The sequence below is a fragment of the Heterodontus francisci genome, chromosome 10, assembly GCF_036365525.1.
Source record: "Heterodontus francisci isolate sHetFra1 chromosome 10, sHetFra1.hap1, whole genome shotgun sequence".
Lineage (NCBI taxonomy): Eukaryota > Metazoa > Chordata > Chondrichthyes > Heterodontiformes > Heterodontidae > Heterodontus > Heterodontus francisci.
Window position 1 is genome coordinate 72578385 of NC_090380.1, and position 19741 is coordinate 72598125.

General features: G+C 40.3%; 1 protein-coding gene across 6 annotated transcripts in view; it reads left to right on the forward strand.

Annotated features, from left to right (window-relative positions):
* The window catches only part of ttf2 (transcription termination factor, RNA polymerase II), a 77152-nt gene that overhangs the window by 13963 nt on the left and 43448 nt on the right, over window positions 1–19741 (forward strand). For 4 of the 6 annotated variants that reach the window (XR_010975837.1, XM_068040730.1, XM_068040729.1 and 1 more), the window contains exons 6-11: window positions 807–933; window positions 1687–1848; window positions 5579–5742; window positions 12677–12758; window positions 13882–13995; window positions 19463–19613. Coding sequence is in view for 5 of the 6 variants with exons in the window: in XM_068040730.1 (XP_067896831.1) it covers window positions 807–933; window positions 1687–1848; window positions 5579–5742; window positions 12677–12758; window positions 13882–13995; window positions 19463–19613 (800 nt within the window). In the remaining variant the exon portion in view is untranslated. The remainder of the gene's footprint in view (window positions 1–806; window positions 934–1686; window positions 1849–5578; window positions 5743–12676; window positions 12759–13881; window positions 13996–19462; window positions 19614–19741) is intronic. The other 2 variants (XM_068040731.1, XM_068040732.1) reach the window with 2 other exon arrangements.

Sequence of the window (19741 nt, forward strand, 5' to 3'; positions counted from 1 at the left end):
ATTTTAATGTGCCTCTTGATTAGCCAGTATGCATATAGTGTAGGGATGTAAATATACCAGTGTTGAGATTAACTTGTCATGCTTCTGACTGGGAGCACTCCATCTAGCAGAATGGTTTAGAGTTGACTTGTCATCCAATTGAAGTCAATGTGGTCAAGTTATGGTAAAATCCAAAAAGCAGGAAATCTACTTTCTCGATTGAAGGGTCAGAATGGTGCCTTTGGAATTGTGAAGCCAATTGGTATACCAACTGTTACTAATTCCAAGCTGGATTTCAAATAAGGTGTAATTCTCTGTATGCTGGTCTGTTATCAATATGTTGCATTATGAATTTCTTAAGATGCCTGTTTTGATAATTCAGTAACACAGTTTGCTCCATTGATGATGGGTCAGCAGAAAACAACCTGTTTAATTTTTTATTTTAGAGTTACAGCACTGAAATAGGCCCTTCGGCCCACCGAGTCTGTGCCGACCAACAACCACCCATTTATACTAACACTACAGTAATTCCATATTCCCCACCACCTTCCTACACTAGGGTCAATTTACAACAGCCAATTTACCTATCACCTGCAAGTCTTTGGCTGTGGGAGGAAACCGGAGCACCCGGCGAAAACCCACGTGGTCACATGGCGAACTTGCAAACTCCGCACAGGCTGTACCCAGAATCGAACCCGGGTCCCTGGAGCTGTGAGGCTGCGGTGCTAACCACTGCGCCACTGTGCCGCCCAATTTTAAGAAGAAAAATGAAAGGAATAATATTTGGAAGTATTGCTGTTTTCAGGTCTTAATATTTCATTTTGCAGAATACTCTGAGAACAGTGAATGTTGCTGCCCTCCCTGATAAAGGTCAGAGGTTAATAAATCAGGTCAAAGACCTGGAGGATGCTCTGAGTGCACTTTGCTTGTCGGCTACGGATGAAAATGAGAAAGGTACTATATTGAGCTTATTAGAATTAACAAATGCATTTCATTAGATGGGTGAGACATTTTCAAAGTTTACAGAAGCATTTGATACTATGTTAATTTAAATCTGATTATACACATAACTAGGATCATGTTATGAGCCCACACTGCCAGCAAGTAACTTACCACTGAAACATAGGTACAAGAGTAAGCCATTCAGCGCCTCGAGCCTGTTCCGCCATTCAGTTAGATCATAGCTGATCTGACTCTTGACTCCATGTACTCACCTTGGTTCCGTATCCTTGCCTCACAAAAAAATTATCAATTTCAATTTTTAAAATTTCAATTGACCTAGCCTCAACAGCTATTTGAGGTTGAGGATTCTAGATTTCCACTACCCTTTGTTGAAAAAGTGTTTTTTGGCAGTGCAAATAGGAAATTCGGATGTATTTTGTCCATGGTTTTCCAGCCAGACTGGATTTACGTTGGCAATGTGGACTCAAGTTACATTCATTCAATAAGTACCAGTAGGTTAGAGACTCCTAAGCAACAGCGGTTGGTGCAACAAGATGCTCAGTTATGGAATCGTACAATGTGAATTCCTGCACAATTTTTACATCTAATCTCAATAAAGCCATCAGGCTAGGTGCTTTGCAGAGGCCAAGTACTTTGTTAGTGCAAACAAAGTTGTTAATAATGGGTATACCTACATCGACATGTATTGACAATGGAGCTATAAGGACAATTGAAACTCAAACTCAACAATGTCTTTCTCTGTAGAAGAAACAAGGAACAGTCAGATCAATCCCTTCGACAGAAGTGGCACCATTTTATTAAATAAACCTGTACCCCACCAGGATCCCAGATCTGATGCAACAACTTCACATTTCAATGATGCTTATTCGCTGGGGTCAAGTCACTTTTATAACCAGGTGTACAAAGGTAAAATGTCATACAAAAGTATTCTTCAAAGAAGAATTAGAATCATAGAATGTTACAGCACAAAAGTAGCCCATTTGGCCAATGAGGTCTCTGCTGGTATTTTTCTCCCTGGAGCTACCTTGTCTATTCCTGCTGCTCACTTCCCATGCCCTTTAATATTCATCTTTTTCATACAGCTGTCTAATTTTTTTTTTTAAGCGTTTAAGAACCATTCTATTTCAGTTTGTGGTAGAGCATTCTATATTTTAGCTACCTTTTGCTTTTTTTTCCAACTTTCCCTGGACAGGTCATTCATTTTAGTGATCAATTGATGGTTATGTGTCTGAGAAATATTGCTATGGATATTATATGGACCTTATCATCTGCTTTGCTGTAAAGTATAATCTGTTTTTAAATGTCTGATCTTTCTTCTGTGCTGTAGGATTCTATGATTCCTTCAGTGCTAGATTACAAGACCGTTTGAAATCTTGCTGCTAAATTGTAATTACTGTCACGTGGTTAATATTTTTAATGCTTCAGGTGAAAACCCCTATAGGCAATGATAGTGGGGATTCAGTTTAGCAATTCCAAACCATACAGCCACACAGTCATTGCTGCCAGAAAACCAGTATTGGTAGTGAAGAATATTACCTTTTTATCTTTATCATCTTTTTCTTTTTTGATTGTTCAGTGAGAAGTGTTGTCCAGTAGGAGTCACTGACTAGCCACGAGCATAACTACAGCGAAACTGTTTTAGCCATGTGCACTTATTGTCGTGAAAAATATTTTGCACACAATAGTGATATATTTACTTAACAAACACCTATCACCATTTAGTGTGAAATTTTGAATTCTGGCATGAATTTATTAGACAAGGACATCTTCGTGCAGCTTCTGGAATTTTGTCCGGTAGTTGTGGGGAGTACTTTGACTTCATCAGTGTGATCACAATAAAAGGTTGACTTGCATAACAGGATATGTCAGACTCACTTCTGCTTTCCATTCAGAATGCAGTTCGGTGCTGCTTATCTTTTGCCATACCTTGCCCTGCTAGAGCTGCTCGTTGTTGGTTGGACTTGCCTTTTCTGCTGACGTGGAGCGCTTATCCCAATTAGCCAAGCTGACCATGATAATTGTTCCCCTATCCTTGCAACAGTGCTGACTTCCAGTGTTTTCACCCGTGTTACACAACAATTTAGCAACCAAGTAAAGCACATATAGCAATCAGAAAAAGTTAAAGTACACATGCATACGCTGTACAAATGAGTATTGAGATCACATGCCCAATAACAGTGTTTGTTACGCATTTTTTATTTGCTAATCAAAATGCAATTTACCACATGTGGCTAGTGGATAATGCATTGGACAACACTAAGTTAGAATGGCCTGGACTGGAAACCTCTTTACTGCTACTGATGCCATTTTGTGCTTTTCTTAAAATTAGTTTAATTGAAACAGACTTTTTTGGCAGCTGGATATTAAAAATTGCCACTAAGTGCTTGGACTTCCTGAAGAATGATAATGATCTAGCACATGTAGTTATAAACTCTCTGCGCAGATGTAGAATTATAATTAATATAGTTGCAAAGGTAGTCTCTTAATAAATTGGACTGTTGCAAGCAGGGCTGAGTCCTCTAGGCAACAGTACTATTTGATCGCAAAATCCAATGATAGAGGCTGTGTAGCAGTGCACAGTATCTATTCCAAGTGCAACAGAAGCTCTAGTGTCCAGACTCCAATTCTGTTTTTCCAATTACTTGTAAGAATTTTTGCAAAACGCTGCCTCGTGAAGGATTGAATTCACTACAGTTTTTATTTATAGTTCATCTTGTCTTTATTCAATAAAGACATGTAATGTTGCTTTTGTTATTTGTAGTGTAGCAGTATTGTCATACTCTGGAATTATTTGTCAAGTTCTGTTGTTCACAGATTGTTCCTCCATTATGGCAGATAATAAGGTTTCACAGTAGATGCATATCTGACACTGATAGGAAGAAAGGGCTACACAATGAACTAGCTATGAGCAGCTTAGGTGTCAGGATGTGGTCCTTGCTTTCAAATCACTCCATGGCCTCACCTACCCTACTTTTATGCTCTCTTCCCACCTTGCACCCTCTGCTCCTCATCACCCACTCCACCAGTAGTGGCTGCTCCTGTTCTTGGGAATCACTTGTCCAGCTCGTTTTAACTTTCCAGCTCTTTTTTTTTCTTGCTTCTGAAAACCTCCTTGAAACTTCTTAACCGTGCCTTTCATTCCTCCCACCCCTGCACCCATCATCTTCTCAATTTTTGCTTTCTTTTCACTGCTACCCACCGTCCCCCACCCCCAGCTCTAATGGATCCCTGTTTATTTTGATGTTGTAGAACCTGAACTTCCTAGTAAATTGAAACTTTAGCTTGTCCTCCGAGTATTGAACTTCTGTTCTGTGGAGAGTGTTTTGATATTTAACTTTGCCATTTTTTTTATTCTCCCCCACCCCCCCCCCCACCTTTTCGTCATCCGAGGTTCCTATTCTATAACACCTTGCTATTATGTATAAAGAACAATGTGAGTTAAATATTCAATGCAACTATTTTATGTTGTCATCCTTTACTGTATCTCTCTGTATAATGCACTGCTAACCCCAGATTCTCCATCCAGTATTCAAATACAAAGTCAATTGATCTTTTCCCCTGACTGAAAAATTGTACAAGTGCTTTAAACAAAAAATGCCCTCTGGTGCAATCACAGGTCAGTTGCAGTATTCTATTTTCAATTTTCTTCAATATGCTGCACGTTAGATAAACTTTCCTTTGTTCTGCCTGGTACTGTCGGGATAAGTTTGATTTGTTTGTCACATGGTTCCATCTTGTCCTTTTGAGTGTTGTCTTTGAATGGAATGATGATCAACCTTTCCCCATTTTACTGCCACTAAAATAGGGTTTGAGAAAATGGCTTATTTTATGAGGAACATAAAAGTAGTAAATTTTAAGGGTGGGGGATGGTGACGAATGTCGAATCTAACTACTTTATCAATAACTCAAATACACTGATTGTTAGAAGCAAAGCAGTATTTTATTCGAGCAAGCTTGGGAGTAGGCTGCTCAGGATACCGCACTCGGTTCCTGGTCAGACTGACTCCCCGAACAGGATTTCAGTACGTCTTTTTATACATATAAAAAGGGGTAGTTGCTTATTCCTAAAATATCAGGAGGTTTTGTAACTCTTCAAATCTGCACGTACACAACTCGAGGTTAATGCATAGTTTCTTTCTTTATGTCGCATCAGCAAGTTTTAAAAGAAGTACCATTGCTCTTTACATGATAACAGGATGCACCTTTAACCTCGGACTGTTCTAGTTAGACATTATCTCATCATTCTAAACAGGCAAGCCTCTTTTCCTTGTTATATATATTAGTTCCTTAAGTTCCTCCAGGCGCTGCTGCACACACCACTGACCTCCTGCAGGCGCTTTCCCATTGTCTCTCGAGATAAGGAGGCCAAAGAGATATATATATATATATATATATATTAGTTCCTTAAAAAGCGTGACCAGCACTTTTAAGAGTTTGTTAATTCATTGCGATATGTTAAAATACAAAATATGTTAAAATACAAAAATCCACACGAACACTGGAATTTGAATGTCCTTTATGCAAACAATGGGGATTTCAAGTTTGGATTTTGTTTTTAGGTTTCCCATCTTGTTTCCTGTAATCCCATAAGAAGTGGAAATCTCTTTGCAAATTGTGAATTAATTATTTTTCACAGATTCAGTAAACTCTCAGCAGCAGCGCCTTTATGGAGGACGGATGACAGAGGATCGACTCCTCACTGTCAAGAACATGACCAGTGAGGCTATTGAGCATCTCCACAAATCGCTGGAGTCTTGCCCAAATACATCTGATGAGGCTGAAGATCCACCCTATCTCAAGGTAATTGTAAATGAGGTTATAGTAAATGAGGTTATATTATTCTGTATAATTTTCCAACTTGTATCTTTACAATTTGGAGGTGATTAAAGAAAGAATACTATATTTTTGCAATACACTGATGTTCTTAGCCACTTCGTTAAGTCCTTTATAGCTGCTTGGCACAGTTGGGATGAGTTAGGTTATTTCTCAGGCAGGGATTCATATACTCCTTCTGCATGTATTTCTTCTGTGCAGATGTTTAGGGTTGTAGAGTTGTCTGAATAGGCCCACCTTGCAGCTCAAGGGGATTGTGTGAAGATGAAAAAATATCCTAAATGTGCCACACCTACTGCAGTTTTGCATAACAAGGCCTCATTTCTGGAATGTTTGTTTGTTATGCAGTATAAGTAAATAGAATTCTCAATTCTTTGCTGATTTCTGATTATGCAGTTTATGTAATTTCTGTAATATCTGCAGAATTCTTCTTTAGGCTTTGCAATGTCAAATATTGTAGAGCTATAAAACGTTTCCATATAATTTTTGGAATGACTTTCTTGATACTTGATGGAAAGTATAGAGAAAAAATTATTACCTCTTATCAATCTTTGCAACACTAGTTTTGCAATCCTGTAAAATAACCAGATTTTACAAAAAAAAATTACATTTCTTCCTGTCAACCCATACTATTATAAACCTCAACCTGTGTCAGGCAATTTTCATTATTTAATAAGACTCAAAAGTTTTCAATAAATTCCATTTGTCCAAATTTGGATTTAAGACAAGTTGGAAATTCTGGACTGTTGGATTTTACTGAAAAATCCATTGTGTCTGTACTAAATATGAAAAATTGGCATCTCTGTTGTATTGCACACTTAACTTTCTGTAGAATGAGCTTTACTAAAGAGATTGTGAATGTTCCATTTCAAGATTTTATTTTGAGAATACGGTAGAAATCTTTTTTTATGCGAAACTCCCAACCCTGACACACTCCCTTTATTCAAGAATTTCAATAATCAGCATACAAAGAGGATAATTTTCATGGTAACGTGTCAAGAGCTGTAGTAAATCTTTCTTTGCTAAGTTTATTTTGAGTAATGTGCTATACTGACTCCATTGACCTTCAAATTGCATCACCTATGGAGTAACATTAGGAAGCTTTTCAAAATTTTCTCAGACCATGATGCGATCAGTTCCCATGACAGTCAGATGGACTTTGAATTCTATCTCTTGCTTTTGTTTAAACTGCAAATGCAGTGAAGGACTATTTTGAAGTACTAATTATAAAATATGTTTATAAAGTGGTAAAGTCAGTATTACAAATTCATAGGTCTGCAGTAGATTTGCTCCTGTCTTCACATCACTAGTTATGTCCATAAGTAGATAGTCACAAACTGTGCAATGTGGAGAGCATCATTACTCCTGATAGATATTCAGGACCTCGACCTTGGTGTACAGAATCTAATTTCAAAATTTGCTAATGATACAAAACTTGGAAACATTGTGAACTGTCAGGAGAATAGAGTAGAACTTCAAAAGGACATAGATGGGTTGGTGGAATGGGCAGACGAGTGGCAGAGGGGAGGCGGTGGCGTAGTAGGTAATGTCACTGGGCAAGTAATTCAGAGATCCAGGCTAGTGCTTTGGGGACATGTGTTCGAATCCCACCAGGGATGATGGCGAAATTTGAATTCAATTAGTAAAAAAATCTGAAATTGTAAAGCTTGTCTAATGGTGACCATGAAACCATTGTTGATTGTTGTAAAAACCCATCTGGTTTACTAATGTCCTTTAGGGAAGGAAATCAGCCATCCTTACCTGCTCTGGCCTACATGTGACACCAGGCCCACAACAATGTTGTGGACTCTTAAATGCCCTTTGAAATGGCCTAACAAGCCACTCACTCAGTTGTCTGGGGCAATTAGGGATGGGCAATAAATGCTATGATGCCCACATCCCACAAAAGAATAAAAAAAAGAAATTTAATGCAGAGAAGTGTGAAGAATGTAGGGAGACAAAACAAAATAAAGGATGCAATCTAAAGGGGGTGCAGGAGCAGAGGGACCTGGGTGTATATGTACATAAATCATTGAAGGTGGAAGGACAGGTTGAGAGTGCAGTTAATAGAGCATCCTAGTCTTCAATAATAGGGGCATAGAGTACAAAGCAAGGATGTAGTGTGAAATTTGTATAGAACACTAGTTTGGCCTCAACTGAAGTATTGTATCCTGTTCTGGGCAACAAATTTTGGAAAAGATGTGAAGGCATTGGAGAGAGTGGAGAAAAGGTTCATGAGAATGGTTCCAGGGATGCGGAACTTCAGTTACTTGGATAGTTTGGAGAAGTTTTCTTTGGAGAAGAGGAGGTTGAGAGGAGATTTGATAGAGGTATTCAAAATCATGAGGGGTCTGGACAGGGTGGATAGGGAAAAACTGTTCCCATTGGTGGCGACATTGAGAACAAGAGGGCACAGATTTAAGGTAATTGGCAAAAGAAGCAATGGAGACCTGAGGAAAAACTTTTTCATGCAGCGAGTGGTTAGGATCTGGAATGCACTACCTGACAGTGTGGTGGAGGCAGGTTCAATCAAGGTATTGAAGAGGGACTAGGATTGTTATGAGAAAAAGGAATGTGCAGGGCTATGGGGAGGAGGCCAGGGAGTGGCACCAGGTAAACTGTTCTTTCGGAGAGCCGACGCAGAAGTGATGGGCCAAATGGCCTCCTTTGTGCCATAACAATTCTGATTCTGTGATTTTGTTAAATTATAGCATAACCCAGGGATCCTAACAGTAAGTCAAGTCCTTTGTTGCCAGTACTGGATATTGTGATCTTTCACACACTGCAGTGTGTCACCCTCCCTTTTTGGAAGATCAATGGAAGAGCACATTAGTGTGATGAGGCTGATTGTAATCCAGCAAACTAATTTATTTTTCATAGAATACATAAATGAACAGAATACAATTTTGTTGTCTGATGGATCTATTCTTTCCAGTTCTTGAACCGTCAAATAACAAATATGTGACTTGCTTCATATATAGGATAAAGTCACTGCTGTAAGCTCAGGTTCAGTGATGTTAGGAGCTGCTTTTAAGTGGTCTGGTTTCCAGTTGCTCTTTATGGTGGTTGACTGCCACTCCTCTCTATTGGCCAGCAGATGTAAAAGAAAAAGTAAACTCCTTTGTTATTTGGAGTAGATCGCTGTATCTTATTCTTATATACTCCTCTCAATGTCTCTGAAAGCAGACTGACTTGACACTAGGTAAGGTATTGTTTCGATTCTGCTGCTGTATTCCATGTTAAATTAAATGTAAATTGTGCCACATGACATTCTTCACACTAATTATTTCAACTAGTGCTCCCATAACATTGCACAAATGAAGAACAGGTGTACAGTAGCCAACTTTAGTGAGCCCTTAATGTAAAAACATAAACTGTCTTGACCATGATAAAGCGCATCTTCCTGTTGCTGCCTAAAAGACTTTGTGGTGTCTGTGTGTCCTGATTTTTGTTTTAAAAAGCATCTCACCCCTAACCTACAGAGATCAAATGAATTTCTCAACACCAAGATGCTATATGTCTTCTTGATTGGCCAGACATTGCTAACAAATTGACTGTTTATTTGGCATCTGTACAAATACAACTACCAATTCTACATTTAAATCATCTCTCGCTGCCTGTGAATGGCCAGTCCATACTGGGCTTGCTGGGGAAGTCTTGAGCAATCTTCTGTCCTAAACACATATTAATGTTGTTTATCTCCAAGCAATTTTTCTGGAAGTATGGCCGAAAAATTCCAATCCTTGACGCACGGGAGCAGTCCCTGGAGTAGCTGGCATTAACTTTTTTTGCAGGCTGTTCTTGCTAGAGGGCCAGATCAGTGTGTCTGACTGCCCTTGACTGATTTTTTTTTTTCCTATAAAGTTTAGAGAAAGATGACTCACTCCCTCAACTCTGGCAGAACAGCAGACCAATACTTGTTGCAAAACTAAAGTCACCTAGAATGTTCCCAACCACCCCCATTTCTCATTGTTGTGAAAACTCCTGTCACCTGTATTGCATGTCCTTCTAAGCCTCCCCTGAAATTCTAACCCTAGGGTATGGATTGCTATGGGATGTGCTAAACAACTTCCTTTTATTTGAAAGCTGGCACAATTTGCAAAGTTATTAAACATCCTCATTAACATTCTAGATGCCTTCTGTGTCTCTGGGAGTTATCTCATTGTAAACTGAACTTGCCCTTATATCTGTAGCATCATATACATTAAACCAAAATCCCATCTTTGACAAATGGATCTAATTCCCAAATGTTCATCAGCTGTGGCTAGAATTTATGGTAAAGGCACAGTGCCTAAGCAGATTGAATTGAGAAGCACTAGTTACTAAAGTTGCTTACCATGTTCCTTTTAAACTTTTACCTGGTATTTAGCTTACTTCATTTTTCTTAATATTCAACGATGATCTGTCTTTTTCCTAGGGCTGAATTTTATTAGCGCACCGCTCTTTAGCGGCCCGCCACAGAGCCTCTGCGATATTACGCACGGAGGCTCATTAGCATCAATGTGACGCACTGCCCCCCCCCCCACATATTACGTGGGGAGAGACAGGACATTCGGCGCAGTGAGGGACCTTTTGTCAGCTGTGTAGCAGGTGCTGGGGCCCTATTTTAGGTCCTCCAGCACCTGCTTCCTGACAGCTGCCAAAGAAATACTTTCCTCGCTGTGGAAGAGCGGGGCTGCTGTCAATCTGGCAGCAAAGCAGAACGTTCTGGAGAAACTCAGCAGGTCTGGCAGCATTTGTGGAGAAAGAAGCAGAGTTAACTTTCAGGTGGCATCTGCCCTCCCATGCACCTTTTCTGTTGTAGGTCCTCATAGTCCGAGGAGGAATCCTGTTGACATCTCTCCTCATCATGCCAGGCCTTCTCCCTATTGGGTGCTTAGTTGTGCAGAGCACAGCGAGCAGCAAAGAAAGGAGATGGCCTTTTTCAGCCTGTAGTACAGGGCCACCCTATCTATCCAGGTGTTGGAAGCGTGTTTTCAGCATGCCGATCGCCTGCTCACTAGTGGCTCTTGTAACTCAGCAGCTGGCGTTGTATCTCCTCTGCAGCAGTAATGGGGTCTCACAATTCGTGTCAGGAGCCATGTCTGCAAGGAGCCATGTCTGCAAGAAGTCACCCCTCCATCTGAGCCATTTCAGTGAATAGCAGTGGCAGCTGGGACTAGCGCAGGACCCAGGTGTCATGGCAGCTGCCGGAGAAGCAGGCACAGATTTGCATGAAGCATCTCCAGTGGTCACATACCAGCTTTACCTAGATTGAGGAGATTCCTTTAATGGTAACGTCTGCAGATGGTTTCCTGACGGGAAGCCTGATGGCCACATGGGTGCAGTCTATGAACTCTGAGGCCAGTGGTTCTCCGGCAATGGTGCCGAGACCGATGGCCCTCTGGGCCTGGCTGTGAGAGACTGTCCTGAAGCAGACATACTCACTGGCCCTCTGGTGCAGTCCATCGGTGACCTCCCTGATGCAGCGGTGCACTGCTGACTGTGACTCCACAAAGATCTCCGGTGGGCCCCTGAAATGCTGCAGAGGCATCAAGCTTAAGAGCCGCTGCCACAGGCAAGACCACAGGAATAGGAAGTCCACTGAAGCCCATGGCCTGCAGGTCATCGTGGAGCAGGGCACAGAGACGTGTCACCACCTTCTCTACATGCGGATTCACCTCTGACACTGGTGCTCTGACATCCGATAGCATGTTGTTCGGAGCCTGTAGATTTGCAGCGATTTGAATGGCGAGCTCCCCTTGGGGGCTCATGCTCACGCCCGGGGGCCTCTACGTGGACCGCACCTGCCTGTTGATGTTGCCTCCGGCGCATATGGATCCTGAGGAGAAGCAGATCACACAATCTAGGATGAGCCATACCCATTTCCATGTGATAAAGTTGTATCCACTTATTCAAAGTTTCCTAACAGGGCAGGGATTGGTGTTGACGGGTACATCGGGTGCTTTCATGGATCAACTGTGTGGCGTGGCATGGCATTGCCCATCTTGACTAACACTGGCACAGCATGACCACAAAGATCCTACCACCTGCATAGATTGCCCCCACCATCCATAAAACCTTAACGTTCCTACCCTTTCTGGCACCCTCTCCACACACAGGGTGACTAGAGTGCCATTGTTCCTTCACACACAAACGCAGAACGTACGCCATTTACGGAGGGAGGTTGCACAGTACCTCCCTTCATGCCTGCAGAGAGCTTTCCCTCCAGTAATCTCAGACCGCCTCGCACCTCCCTTCCAGTATGCAGAGCTGAGAGCCCTGTAATCCTCCCCTCCCTCCTCCCTTTAAATATACAGAGTTCAGACCCCTGTATATCTGGACTTACTTTCACTGTCCAGTAGTCCTGCTTCTGATGTCCCGTCGGCTTTTATGTCTGTGAATAGGGCGGCATGTGACTGCTGCCCATTAAGCGTAAAATGCGGAAGTGTGGAGCAAGAGGCAGTGGGATGCATAATCAGGAGAGATAAGTAGATCTTTACAAATGTTAATTGGGGTGCCGCTGCCAAGTGGCAAAGGGCTGCACTGAGGTTCCCACGCTGCTGGTAATATGCGGTGGGTCCCTCTTGACTTTGGGGGTCGAGGCAGGCTTCTCCCCGCAGAATTTTACAGCCCCTCCGCAGCAACCCACGACATCAAGGGGCTAACATTCAGCCCCTAATGTTTCTTTGCTATCAATCCCATTAACAGTTGTTATTTTACATTATGATGGTCATAACTTCCTTTCAAACGCAGGAGGAGGAAGTGAGACACAATGCGTTCCTATGGTTATGATAGTTTAATATGGTTACAGTGATCTGTGTTTATTCTGACTCATTCTATATTTTCTAAACAAAGCTGAAAAAGATAATTGATGCATAAAACGTTGAACATTTTTGCATTGAATCTGTTATTTTTACAGGTCCCACTGCTAATTCATCAGAAACAAGCATTGGCATGGTTACTTTGGCGGGAGAATCAAAAACCATCAGGTGGCATACTAGGTAAGGAAGTTCTTTGAGGAGTGTTGTAAAAGATGGCCTCGGCATGCAAGAACAAAGAGACTGAAGAGTATAATTTGCATAAAGGATAGTAGAAGGCAAAAGCTTAATACAATCAATACAAAATAGTAGCTTTCCCTTGGCATTGCTTATGGCAACTCAAATGATACTCTGTTTCATAATGACAAGAGCATTATATCACATAATGTACAAAATATTTTTACTGTTGAGGTGGATCTATGTTAAGTTGGCATGTACCTATAAAGCCACTAAGCCTAAATAAATATGCACTGTCTAGGATTACTTTGTTTAGTTGTCTGGTTAATAACTTTGCAGATTGGAATGTTTTGGCCACATTTCAACAAAAATCACTTTCAGGTTGCAACTGAGAAGCAGTTAGCATTTTAAGATTGTTTTGCATCTGTGATAAAGTATGATATCTGTCTACTAATGTACTGTTCTTAAGATTATACAAAATAGAGCTATAAAGGGTATTATAAAATATGTTTAAATTAGATAACTTAAGTTTAGGCTTCTATCAATTGAGGGGTATTTTAAATGTTTCAAATGCAGAACAAGGTTGCCCTCACTTCCTCTTAGAAGCAAGTAAGATGCAAGCTCATCATGTTTGTATAATGTTTCTCTATATTTTAGTGGAGTTGTTGGACCGTTTAGGTTAATGGATAAACCTGTATTAAATTTGTGAACAAAAGAATGTTGAATTGCTTACCAATAATATCTCATACTCAGTCTCTTGATCCAGACGTTAGTGCCATCTGTAGAATCTCATGGAATTAGAGTTTTAAATCCTGTATTTACATGCTATTTGATTTTCCTGTTATGATTAGATGTTCGTTAGCTATCAGTCAATATATATTGCTAAGAGGAACTTTTAATTTGAGTTAATATAGAAGAAGTCAGGGAATCACAACTGATGATGGCTTTTTGACCCACTAATCGTGAAAGGAGGAGGTGATGATACTCAGAATGTCTGTATCTAATTGTCTCTTGTGTCAAATGAAAGTTGTCTGGATATGGATTGAATGTCCATCTTTAGTAACAATCTAATTGGGAATAATAGGGAGATACATAAATTTAAAATGTTGGCATTTTATACCTTTTTTAGCAGATGACATGGGTTTGGGGAAAACTCTAACAATGATTGCACTCATCTTAGCACAGCGGTGCAAAGGGAAGAAGGAAAAAGAGAAAAAGCCAGAGGAATGGATCTCAAAAACTGGTATGAAATGGCCTTAGTTACAGTGATTTCAGTAACAGAATAAAAAAATGTACTTTGGAATACCATGGGTTGGTTAACCCTGAGAGCAGAAACCATGGCTTTTTGTTTTTGCTGACTTGAATTCTGGGCTGGGGCTCCTGACCAAAGTGAGAGTGCTACTGATTGAAGCAAGTTGATACTTGACTTGATGATATCACCCACGCCTTTGAGTCAGGAGGCTGTGGGTTTAAGCCCCACACCAGAATTTGAGAACTTAATCTAGACTGCCACATTACTGAGGGAGTGCTGCACTGTAGGAGCTGCTGATGAAATATTAAACTGACAATCTGTGTGCCTGATTACCGGAAAGTAAAAGACCCTATGGCATTATTGTCCTGGCCAACACGCTTGCTACAGTAGGACCTTGATGTGTGTTAATGTACCTGTATAACAAGAGATTGTCTTTCTGTAAAGGTAATTTATTGATTGTGAAGTGCTTTGGGAGATCCTGATGTATTAATAAGGTACTATATGAATGCAAGATTCTTGTGCACATATTTTGGTTGTTTCATAAATGATTTTACCATCCTGTCCATTGTTCAGGTAATTAAAGTGACAACTCTCACTAGTGAGAACAAAAACAAATCTATGACTCCAAACTCCAAATTGGTTATTAAAATTAAGCTTGTAATACTGAAAATAATACGGGGAGGGGGGGGGGGAAAGCAATTCTGAAAATTAAAAATGTAAAACTGTTCTTCACTTTATAACTGAATGTCTGTCTGTTTATATTGACCAGATGTAAGCATGTAACTTTCTCAGAAACCTGAAACAGAAAGACCACATCTCTCTCAGGGAGACTAGTGGTTGTAGTTATTTTGTTTTAACTACATGAATAATTCTGTTCAGTGAAATGAGTTTGTCCTCTATTATAATAAATGCCGTACCAAATTCACAACTATTAAAAATGCCTTGTGCACTGTGAAATCTCAGGTCCTCTGTGAAATTGACCATTTTGCAAACTTGGTGCATTTTCCTGATTGACACAAGGCTCACCTCGCTGATTGGTAGATGAGGGAGGTCTTCCAGTGCAGTTTTGAGAGAAGCAGTCTCCAGTGTTAGCAGACAAGTGAGTGTGCTTAATGAGCAAATAAAAAATGGCCACAACTGTTACTACAGCATATTGAGTGAAAGAATCTGGAGGCTAAATTCTGCAGTCTGATGGTCGAATATTGTTCTGTACAAGCTACATGTTTCGTTGGATCACGCATGGAGGGCAATGGTTCAGCGCCATTTAAAGTCCGAAAGTTGTTGCAACAGAAAGAGAACATCTGACATCACACTGCTGGAAAACGCACATGCAAAAAAAAAGGCAACAATGTAATTTGCAAAATGGTGGTTGCTTGCCAAATGCAAATTACCTATGACAGGACTACCTACCAAAGGTTTTGCTTCACATTGTGAGGAGATGAAGTCTCAGATTAACACGTGAGTCTTTTGCAATTATTTATGATGAGTCCAACAATGAGCAAGACAACTATGTGCTGTATGTTTTGTTTTATTTTATGTCTAGTAAGGCTGAAGATGTACAGTCCAGAAAGCTAACAACAGTGCTCGCAGACTGCATCTACTTAGAAGTTGTTAATTACATCACAGTTTCCCAATCGCTCATCAAAACCATTTCAAAGTACGGTGCAGATTTCAACAGTACAGTAGCATGCAGCTCACCTGAAATACTACTAAGACTTTGTCTCAGAAGAATTCACACTGACACAGAAAACACAGGTTTTAACAGACATTATAAACGATGCTCAGCTTAATGAGGACATTCAGTTGTTGCCAAGCATGCTGTACGACTGATGGATTTGTCACTTGGTTTGAATCTTGACCCTTCACAATCCACGAAGCTTTCAATAAATGCACTGTTCATGGATGAAGCACAGTTAAACGAACAACACTCTGACGCTGAATTGTGCTCAACAGGTGTTTCCTTGCATGGCAAAGAAGCTCAAACAATATTACTGCCATGGGGAAGAGTCAAGCGGTGAAGAAAAAGTGGCTTGGGTTTCAACAAGCTTCTGTGGCATCCCTGAAAGCTGTGCATATCTTTGACCCTGCACAAAATGCACCTGTTGATGGTGGATTTAAACCCGTTTGATGCTGTTCCTGGCTTTGACAAGAACTGTAGGCTGGAGGATTCATTAAAAGCATTGCAAAAGAAACAGATTGCATTTTACTCACGCTGCAGCTTTGGAACTCTGTGTGGAGTGCAGAATCCCCCACCTTGCAAGGCTAGCACAGCGCTGCCTGACAATTCCAACAAACTCTGTGGACGCAGAAAGAGCCGTGTCTAAATGCGGACAGATGTTCACAGTGCAGAGACAGGGAATGAAGAAAGAGACAGTTGCAGGTTGCTGCGTGTTCACTTTCAATCACTGAATCATCTGTTTATAGTCAGCTTTTTACAATAGTTTGGAGTATACAATAAGTGCCATTCGAAACCAAAAACATCCCTGTCTTTATTTTAAACAGATCATTTTCATGGTTTGTAGTAACAATATGAAATTTATGATTTAAAATATGTGAAATGAAATTCACAATTCTTAAAACACTGTGACTGTGAAATTTGACAGTGAATTTGGTAGGGCCCTAATTATAATCTGTATGTAGGCAATTAAAAATAAAAGCTAAATACTGGTAGCTGTTTAATAGCTGCTTGATGAAAGCTGTAATTTGAACAAGATTTTTTATTTGGGAAATTACATAAAACAATTTTCTGTTTGTATTTTTAGTTAAAACATTAATTGGGGTTAAATTGGTCTGGTTAAACCATCCCATTGCTTTAGCTGCATCTAAAATGTTACCTTTTGTAACCACGTTTCTTTCAACACTTGCTATTGCTCAAGAATGGAAAAAAACTCAAGCATTGTGGTCAGCTTAAACCACGAACCACAACGTGGCTTTACTGAAGTGGTTTAGCTGTATATTTTGTTTGTTAGAATTTCTTAGAAAGCTGATGATATTAGGACATCGGAACATAGGAGCAGGAGTAGGCCATTCAGCCCATCAAGCCTGCTCCAACATTCCTTATGATCATGGCTGACCATCCACTTCAATGCCTTTTACCCATACTATCCCCATATTCCCTTATGTCATTGGTATTTGGAAATCTGTCAATCTCTGCTTTAAATATACTTAATGACTGAGCTTCCACAGCCCTCTGGGGTAGAGAATTCCAAAGATTCACAACCCCCGAGTAAAGAAATTTCTCCTCATCTCTGTCCTACGTGGCTTCCCCCTTATTTTGAAATTGTGTCCCCTGGTTCTAGACTCCCCAACCAGGGGAAACATCTTAGCTGCATCTACCCTGTCTATCACTTTAAGTATTTTGTAGGTCCAATGAGATCACATCTCATTCTTCAAAACGCTAGAGAATACAGGCCCAGTTTCCCCAATCTCTCTTCATAGGACAGTCTGCCATCCCAGGAACAAGTCTGCTGAATCTTCGTTTCACTCCCTCTATGGCAATAATATTCTTCCTAAGGTAAGGGACCAAAACTGCACACAGTTCTCCAAGTGCAGTCTAACCAAGGTTCTATACAATTGAAGCAAGACTTCACTACTCCTGTACTCAAATCCTCTTGCGCTAAAGGCAAACATACCATTAGCCTTCCTAATTGCTTGCTACACCTGCATGTTAGCTTTCAGTGACTTATTGACAAGGACACCCAGGTCCCCTTGCACATCTACACTTGCTAATCGCTTACATAGAAACATAGAAAATAGGAGCAGGAGTAGGCCATTCGACCCTTCGAGCCTGCTCCGCCATTCATTATGATCATGGCTGATCATCCACCTCAGTAACCTGTTCCCGCTTTTGCCCCATACCCTTTGATCCTTTCAGACCCAAGAGCTATATCTAACTCCTTGAAAATATACAATGTTTTGGCCTCAAAACCATTTAAGAAATACTCTGCACATCTGTTCCTACTACCAAAATGGATAATCTCACATTTTTCCACATTATAGTCCATCTGCCACGTTCTTGCCCACTCTCCTAAGTCTTTCCAAATCCCCTTGAAGCTGCTTTGCATCTTCCTCACAACACACATTCCCACCTAGTTTTGTGTCAGCTGCGAGCTAGGAAATATTACATTTGGTCCCCACATCCAAATCATTGTTATATATTGTGAACAGCTGGGGCCCAAGCATTGATCTCTGCGGTACCTCACTAATCACAGCCTGCCAACGCGAGAATGACCCGTTTATTCCTACTCTCTGCTTTCTGCCTGTTGACCAATCCTTAATCCATGCCAGTATATTACTTCCTATCCCATGTGCTTTAATTTTGCTCAACATCTTCCTGTGGGGGACTTTATCAAAAGCCTTCTGAAAATCCAAGTATACCACGTCCACCGACTCCCTTTTATCAATTCTGTTAGTAACATCCTAAAAAAAACTCCCAACAGGTTCGTCGAACATGATTTCCCATTCATAAATCCATGTTGACTATGCCCAATCAGATCATTATTATCCAAGTGTTCATTTATCACATCTTTTAGAATAGATTCCAGCATTTTCCCAATGACTGATGTAAGGCAACAGATCAGTAGTTCCCTGTTTTCTCTCTCCCTCCCTTCTTAAATAGTGGGTTGACATTTGCGACCTTCCAACCTGCAGGAACCACTCCAGAATCTATAGAATTTTGGATGATGATCACCAATGCATCCACTATCTCCATAGCTACCTCTTTCAACACTCTTGGATGTAGAATATTAGGTCCTGGGGACTTATCAACCTTCAGTCCATTAATTTCTCCAATACAACCTTCTTACTAATACTAATTTCCTTCAATTCCTCATTTCACCCTATCCCCTGGGATCTTTAATTCTGGGAGATTTCTTGTATCTTCCTCAGTGAAGGCAAAGTAATCATTTAGCTTCGCTGCCATTTCTCTATTCCCCATTATAAATTCTCCTGATTCTGCCTGTAATGGACCCACATTTGTCTTAACCAAACGTTTCCTTTTTACATACCTGTAGAAGCTTTTACAGTCCATTTATATAGGGAAGTAAAGTGATTTAAAAGACAATTCATTTTCCTGCATTTGCAATTTACAAATAAAATTATTAAAAGGTGTAATTTTCAACTTGCATGCATGTTCTGTAAAATTTTGGTCAAATAAAATACCGCCAAAATAATTTGTGATGGGTTGCATTTTGTGTTCTTATTTGACTAAATACAATAGTTGAAAGTTGTTTATCCACCATTTACCAAAATGCTAATGTTAGGGACTATATTGTTCTGCTAGTCTACAGATTGTCCAGAAGGTTTCCATGACAAGTAATGGTAGAAATGTAGAGTGACGTTTTGCCCATTGCAGCTTGGTGCTGGTGTGATATCTAGCAAAACCGATATTTGTTTCTCTTACTGCTATCTGGTCATAACATTCCAATTTTAATACATTCCAATGGCCTCTTTTCAACAGATAGCACTTTTGTGATCTCCTTTGGGACACTTATCATTTGTCCAGCATCCCTAATCCACCATTGGAAGATGGAAATTGAGCGGCATGTCTGTGCAAGGAAACTGACTATATACATGTACCATGGGCCAAAGAGAGAGCAATCAGCAAAGGTGTGAGTACCTGGTGCTCTATGGTGTTCCTACTCTGCAAATACAGCATTTGCAGCTTTGAATATAAAATACTATACTCACCAGTCTATATTCAATATGATATGCAACTCAACATTTAATGCAATATATA